The following is an 8,372-nucleotide window of genomic DNA, read 5'->3' on the forward strand; positions in this document are numbered from 1 at the left end:
GATGATGAATAAAGAAATGAACATCAAAATGACCCATGCCTTGGGCCTCAGTTTCTTCACTGTCATCACTTCAGTTTTCCATGGCACTTTCTCTTGACACCACAAAACCTATGGATCTATGTATCCTTTTTCTTATCCATTCATTTTATCCATCTCAAACCTATATGCCCATCCAACTTACCCCGTCCAAAGAACTGTTCAATTCATTTTGTGTTTTTTAAATATACTATATTTTCACCACTAATAGAATTGTTTTAACTATCTGTAATATAGGAATAGCAAAGCAGGACATTAAATTCTAGCTAACAATAAAAAATGAGAAGAAAATCATCTTAAGAGACACATTAGAAAAGAAATAAGGAGGAGACATTGAAGAAATGCCAGACACTACACTGAAGAGATTTGATTCTCAGTAAAGAAAATAATATTTAGAGAATCAAAGTAATAATACCTAAAGGAGGTACGATATATATATAATTGTATATCTAAATGTATTAGTTTAGAGAACTCACTTGGCTTCTTGTAAAAATTTTATTTTCAATTCCTGAGGCAGACCTTCTTTACACGTTTTAACAGCAACAGCAGTTTTATCCTTTAATGTGCCCTTATACACTTCACCAAAATTTCCCTGAAATTACAATACATTCATTGTTTGGGATGTATGACAGCATGTAAATCTTTGCCACACACAGACACACACACACACACGTAATGAAGTGTTTTAAACTAAGTACAGCAAACTGCATTCTGTTAGATTTATTTCCTGTTATTCTCAAGATATTTTTGTCTATAACTGTCAGGTTATTAATTATATTAGAGAGAGAACATATTAGTAAATACACCATATGCCTTTATCTGAAAGATTCTAAGGCACTTATAATTCAATTTGTCCAAAACATCACCGTACCCATCCAAAGGCTGTTCACGGTTCAGTTAGTTTCCTTTTTTCAGTTACTAGAACTACGGTATCATTCTCCATGTGAGTTTTTAGTTACCACCTCCACGGTCCTTTTTGCCTTCCCCCTTGCCTCTCAGAAAAGCTTGATTTATTAGGATCTCAGTCTTCACACCTAAACTGTCCTCAGCTTCAGTTGCTCAACTCTCTAACATACCTATTGCAACAGTTCCAGGTTAATCTTGCTAAGAAAAAAACTTTGGTTATACAAATGCCTTGCTCAATATCCATCCTTTAATCACCACTACTTTCTACTCTGTCTAGTTCCATATCATAGCCCCAAATGTATATGTGCATTCTAAACTCAGATGTGATCACAAAACACACGCCATGCCATATACATTATATATATATGTATATTTTCTCTATGGAAAACCCTCACCTCCTATCCGAGAAAAATGCTTCCTCTTCTTTAATTCCATTTCTGATGCTTCCTCCTGCATGAAGTTTCCTTTATCTTCTAAAACCTATGTTTCCTTTTTTCTGTCCCCTTATTCTATCCTGCTTCCAAATTTTCTTCTCCTTCCCACTTACAAAAGCTCTATTTCCATTCTTCTTCAATTTTTTTTTGTTTCTTTAAATCTTTTTTCCCTTCCTTCCCTAACCCCTCTCTAATCTTTTGTCCCCCTTGCCATTTGAAAAAGTTCTTACTCCTTAATTTTTATCCTCCATTTTGCAACCACATTTTCTTTATCCATTCATCTATTGATGGGCATATGGGCTGTTTCCAAAATTTAGCTATTATAAATTGTGCTGTTATAAACTATAAAATGTGTCACTATGGTATGATGACTTGAACTCTTTCAGGAAGATACTAACAGGGAAAATCTGGGTTACATAGACCCTGTAAATTTAGTTTTCTGAGGAATCTCCATATTGCTTTCCATAGTGGTTGTGCCAATGTACACTCCCATCAACAACGGAGAAGGGTTCTTCACCCCCACCCAGTCCTGGCAGCATGTTACTGATTGATTTCTTGATGACAGCCATTCTTTCTGGCATGAGATGGAGTCTCAGTGTTGTTTTAATTGCATTTCTCAATGGCCACCCATGTTGAGCATTTTTTCATGTACTTATTAGCCATTTACACTTCTTTGCCTGAAAATTATTCATTTCAGGTCCCTATTTTTTAATTGGGTCTTTAAATCTGGAGGGTCTAATTGTTTTGTACATGTGTAATATACATATAAATCCCCCATGATGAATGTGATCATGTACTGCAAACATGTTCTAATAAAAATAAATTTTAAAAATCTTATTTCCTGTTTATGAATACTCATACCTCCATCTTTTGAATTTCTCTAATGGTTTCTGCCCTATATAACAGGTTTTGAAACACACTAGACATTTGAAAATTTTTACAATCATTTCCCAGAGCACTTGAACTCCATCAATGGTGATCAAGAAAGGAATCTCCAAACACTGACGAAATGATTACACTTCCCCCAGACCACCTCTTTTCCATGAAGAGAAGTCAGGAAGAAGGCTAACACATCCTGCTACTACACAGGCATAACTTCATCTCAGCTACTGGCCTTCCATCCATGGGGACAAATCTCACTAGGCTTCCTGTCTATTCTTCTGTGTCAGGCATTGTAAGAAAATCTTGGTCCTAGGTTAATCCTCAACTATTCCTCCCCACCCTCATCAGATTCTGCACACTTTTCTTTCATTCTTCTTTCTCTTTCATACCCAACTTCTACTATACTTTCTGGAATTCATGATCTGTCATCAAAGTTAGATCTTCAATCTACTCTTTGATAATCCTCTTTACCTTCTTGTTATAACAGAATCTAGCTCTCATCAGAGAACACTCAAATGGTAATGAGATCTCCTCTGCCGTCTAAACTTAAATGATGTATTTCCCTGTATAATCTACCACTGTCCAAGACATATAATAGTATCCTGCCAGCTCTTTATCAGCATCTTCAAACCATTCTCTCTTTTGCAGTGCTAAAAATGTCAGGCTTTGAGTGTATTATTCATTTCTATTTCCTACCATCTCTCACTGTGGCTGTCACCTACTGAATTTGAAAATACTTCTCCTTACTCACTTACAATTTCTATTTCTAGGTCATAGTCATTCTATCCAGTGTTGCTCCTGTATGAATTCTTGCCAATTTCAAACTTCAAGTCTTATCAATGCTTCAGATTTTCAAGTATTTTTTGACATCTCTCTTCCAAAGATCTTGTAATCCATTTATTTTCTAGAATCATCCCTTAAACTTTCATATTACCAGTAAAGCAATTTTATAACATCGATTCATTTTGTCTGGTTTCCATCTTTCTAACTTACTTCTTGTACAGTACTTCAAAATTCCTTTCACCTTGGAGGAATCTCTGTAGCCTAACAGTTTTTACATTACTCCTTGCATCACTTTTTATATATTACTCCCTTAATATTCTTGCCTCCTTTTGTATTCCCCTTAAGCCCCATGATCAGTAATTACAGCTGATTAACCATGTACTCTCCACATCTTTGCTTTTCTTTAGCTGTAGAACTTCCTAGACCAACAGTGGTGAACCTATGGTACACACGCCATAGTGGGCTGTTTGTACCACAGAACACTCTAACATGGTTCTTATCACTGCCCGAGGTAAATCTACAATCCTAATAAAATCTCGAACTACCTACTCTGAGCCTAAAGACCTAAACATGGCTGGAAAAAAAAAAACCAATATTAACTGATTTATCTTTAATATTCATGAACATAAGATGTTAGGAGGCCCTTACTTCATGAAAATAAACTTTAGGGCACTCAAGGCTACATGTTTTTCTACACACACTCACATTCCCATCCTTCCAAATGGCTGGTTTTCCTCCTACTCTCTTCTCATGTCTCCAATAATCATTCTGAGCTTGTGATGTTGCTTCCTACTTCATGGGGGGGAGATGGGGGAGAATACCCAGAAGTAATCAAAACAGAACTTCTGGATTCTTGGTCACAAATTTATTCACCTACCAATCTTTCTTGCTATGATAAAAATGGACTATTGTGTTTTTACTAAAGTCAATCCTCAACTGTGAGCTGAATTACATCCCTTCTTACCTACTCAAAGATATTGCCCTAGCAATTCTCATTTTTCTCTCCTGTATCATGAATTTTTCAGTATACCATTCACAACTGCAGACTAAGATGTTATTATTTCTCTCAGGTTAAACGACATCACAAAAATCATTCTTTTGCATGTCTCGGGTTCCTTTTGCAACAAAATTTTAAAGAGTTACATCCTTACTACTTCTCTCTTATTCTCTCCTCCTATTTTCCCTTACATCCCTTGAATTTGGTTTTCACCTAAAGTACTTCAAAAGGAAACTGCTCAGTGAAATCACCAGTGACCGCTTTGTTGCCAAATCCACTGGTTAATTCCTGGTCATTATCTCATTTGACTTCTCTGCCTTTGCCACTACTGTTCTCTCTCTTCTCCCGGGTAGTTTCTCCTCTTCTCTTCCAAGCTATCACAGTGCTTGGTTTCCTGCCCTCTTATTTGGTTGTTCTTTCTTAACCTCATTTGAGGGTCACTTCTCTTTTCTCCATCCCATAATATTGGAGTGCTCAGGGCTCAATTTGTGATCTGAGTCTCTTCTTTACTAAGACCCACTCTGTTACTGAATCCATCTCATCTTATGGTTTTATTTTATTTTATGTATTTTGTGGTGCTGGGAATTGAACTCAGTGTCACAGGTACTAGGCAAGCACTCTATCCTAAACTGCTCCTCTATCCTAACCTTGTAGTTTTAAATGTCACCTACATAACCCAAACAACCAAATCAGTACTTCTGACACAGAAATCTCTTTAAAAGGCACACTTAATAACCAACTGTTTTTCACCATCTCCATAGAGGCTAACAGACAAATTCAAGATATTCAAATGTGAACACCTATGTCGTTCTCTGAAACATATTATACTTGCAGCCAACTTTACTCTTTCTCTCAACCCCCATGTAGATCCCAGCAGAATATTTAATTGATTCAATTTCTAAAAATCTAGAACTCATCACTTTCACCATCTCCATGTCACCACCCTGTTCTAGCACATTTTTTAGTAAGTTAAGTGTATTTGCTTCCCAACCTTTCAACTAATCAGCCTATTTTTAACACAACAGCCAAAATGACTATTTAAAAACTGAAATCTCAACTACTAGCAGTCCCAAACCTCCTGTTTGTTTTTTTTTAACAGGACTTAGCACTCTCTAATACTGTAAAATTTACCTAGTTATAACGCTGACATTTATCTGTCTTCCCTGCTAACAAAGTACATACACCATAAAGGAAACGATTTTTGTCTACTTGTTCACCAATATATTCCAAGCAGGTGAAAGAGTGCTTGGCTCATAGTAGGCATTCAGCAAATATTAGCTGATTGAATAAAGTAATTATTGAAGATCAACTATTGAGCAACTATATAGCAAATACAGTCTGCTAAGGCTACCATGCAGAATAAAAAAGTCACAATATCTGCCATTACTTTAATATAATTACTAACCAAACTCCAAACCCCATAAGGATATGAAGCATGGTTAAGTCTCTTTAACTACCCATGCACTTTCCACCAGTACACTATAAATATTTATTTAGAAAAGGTAGTGAAATATTAAGTGACAAATCATGTTGGAGTATTTAAAAATATTAGATGAAGTTAAGCTACACTGTGTCTCCTAAATTATCAGTCTTTTTTTAAAAGTGATTAAATTTATTGAGACTAACATGCAATTTCCTAGACTCTGAGAAAATAATTATTCCTTTAAATAACCCTACTAAAAGCTAAATTCTAACTGATAAGCCATAGTTTATAGACTAAACTAGACATAATAATTGTAATATTTTTCTTTAAAATATTTTTCTTCACACTAAATTGTACCCCTAATATAGGCTCTTTATTTCAATAAGTGATTTGAGTTTTACAATTTCTTAAATTGTATTTTCGTGAAAATTCATTTCTATGTAGTAATTTTTTACCCTATCACTGCCTTTCGGTTACCTATAGCAATAGAAGAAGGAATATTTCCTTAAGAATTAGGAGACCATCACAGAGTAAATATACACATAAGCTGCTGCTTTTAGCTTGAGGTTCTTTAGAAGTGACTTACTAATTAAATGTATTAGCAGCCTCTAAAAATCTGATTTCTGATAGAAACTTGATGCTTTCATTTGGACACAATATTTTAAAATAATCAGTGTTAAAAATCTTCCAAAGTAGATTACTTCAACAAGGATTTATTTTTCTTCAACATATATTAGAGATTTTTTTAAATAGTCAATTCACTGAATTTATATTTCAATAAAAATAGTCATCTATTGCTTCACCTGAAATGTTGAGCTTTAATTAAATCCAGTAATAATTATTTGTTCCTTATGTATGATACAGTTCCCAAAAATATCTGGATTTTACAGTATTTTTCACAGTACATCATACAGTTAAACTCAGACTTTCACATGAAAGTACCCTAATTAAGTCAATCCAAAGTTTTACTAGACCTCAATTATAAGTAAAAAATTATTAATAAATTTGAGAATAACTTACTTTGATTATTAAATGTCTTCATTGTTAGATATAATATACTTTAATGTGGCCTATGAGTTGAAAGAAGCTTCCAACTCGACTGGAAGAAAAGAAATATCCTCTATATAAAGCTGTCGTCTCTGACCACTAATAAAGTTACAGAGTGGATATTGATACTGAAACATGTGGCTTGTCCATATTTTTTCAGAATGAAATAATATGCCCAATGTTGGTATATACTGCGATTCTATGAACACTTCTGAACTCCCAAGAAGCCGTACTTCACTTTTCTGAACTATCACATATAACCAGAAACAAAATAAGACTATTAGATATTTATTTAAACTTTTATTATCTCAGTTTCTTTACAAATCTCAGTTCAATAGTTTTGGTCTTATTATACTGGGTTTAGTCCTTCCAGGGGAAAACATACTATTTTTAAAAAACAAGAATTCTCCATATGCCTTTCAAAGATATCTGTTTCAGTGGACATCACAAAATTTGTACGAGATATGACATCGTGTTCTTACTAGATTACTTATAAGCTGCCTTACTGTGTGCTGGAATATAAGCAAAGAAAGTGTTCACAGTAGATATAAAAAACTTTGCTTATTTAGGTCGGTTGTCACATACCTTGCCCAGTAATTCTCCCAATGTGACATCTTCATGGTTGAGAATCCATTTCTTATCCTACGGCAAAAAATAAATAAATAAATATAAAATGAGGGGGAGGACAGTTGTTTAGTTTAAGCAAGAGTACATTGAGTACATTCCCTTTAAGATGCATCTGAGACTGTGGCAAACAGACCTAAGGGACATTTCATTGAGACAATTCAATCAATAGCGTACTAAGAAGCTATAACCTCAAGATGCTATAAAACAGATTTAAGCAATGTTACTGCTTTATAGGATATTAAAGTCTACACTACAGCATATGTCTTTCAGAAATCTCAGACTTCAAAATGACAGTATTCCTATAACTGGAAAATAGTATGTATTTTCATTTACCATAAAACTTTGGCTATGCTATTGTCCTTTCAAAAAAGTTCTGTCAGAAGTACATGAAGGAGTTTCATTTTACAAAGCAAAATTTCCAATTCTCCCTTGAACTTGGAGAATTACTTTTCTATACAAACCATACTGCTAAAAGCTAATTCTTCTACATATAAATTGGCCATGAGTTACAGATGTCTATGAGAGTATATGTAGCCCCAAAGCTTTCCCAGGTAATTTCCTGTGGCATAATAAAACAACAAACATCGATTACAATACTGCTAAGATGCACAAGACTAGCGATGCAAATATGCCATTATAAAGAGCATCCTATTACCCGCTCTGAAGAACCGATTACTACTTAGGGAATATGTTAGGGAATATGTCAGCATGTAAAAATAAATTCAGAAAACTACACAATACCATAATGTTAAAAAGGTTCAAGTATTATTTTGAAGGAAGAAGGAAAGAGAAATGAAGCTTATAAAAAGAAAAAAAAGGAAGGAAGGAAGATAACTAAGAAAAAGGAAAGAAGGAAGAAGAGGAGGAAGAGGCTAGAATGAAATGTTTTATTCCTGATTTAGATTATTTTTTATGTTACAGTATAGTTCTCCCCACTACTAACACAGATTGAAACATAATTGTGGTATAGGAAGAGATATAACAAGCAAACATCTTGAAATGAAAATCCACCATAAGTATGGTTTAAAATATACTAGACAGCCACTTGATCTATTTATCTTCTGCAACATTTTGTAGCAAACACTCAACTATAACTCTGAAAGATCAATAAAGGGACACTGGCTTTTTAAAAGCAAATGCATAATCTTTCATTCTAAATATGACCATTACAAGAGATTTTAAAAGAAAGCATATGATAAAGAAAGATAAACTCGAGGCTTTTATAGGTAAATGGTCA

The 8,372-nt window shown here is 34.2% G+C and overlaps 1 protein-coding gene across 3 annotated transcripts in view; it reads right to left on the reverse strand.

Annotated features, from left to right (window-relative positions):
• Fer (fer (fps/fes related) tyrosine kinase) overlaps window positions 1-8,372 on the reverse strand; it is a 368,631-nt gene that overhangs the window by 128,662 nt on the left and 231,597 nt on the right. For all 3 annotated transcript variants that reach the window (XM_013513026.1, XM_005382177.1, XM_005382178.2), the window contains 2 exons: window positions 7,094-7,150; window positions 513-628 (listed from right to left, as the gene is read on the reverse strand). In XM_013513026.1, the coding sequence (XP_013368480.1) occupies window positions 513-628; window positions 7,094-7,150 (173 nt within the window). The remainder of the gene's footprint in view (window positions 1-512; window positions 629-7,093; window positions 7,151-8,372) is intronic.

The sequence above is a fragment of the Chinchilla lanigera genome, unplaced genomic scaffold (assembly GCF_000276665.1).
Source record: "Chinchilla lanigera isolate Chin_1 unplaced genomic scaffold, ChiLan1.0 scaffold00017, whole genome shotgun sequence".
NCBI classification, from domain to species: Eukaryota; Metazoa; Chordata; class Mammalia; order Rodentia; family Chinchillidae; genus Chinchilla; species Chinchilla lanigera.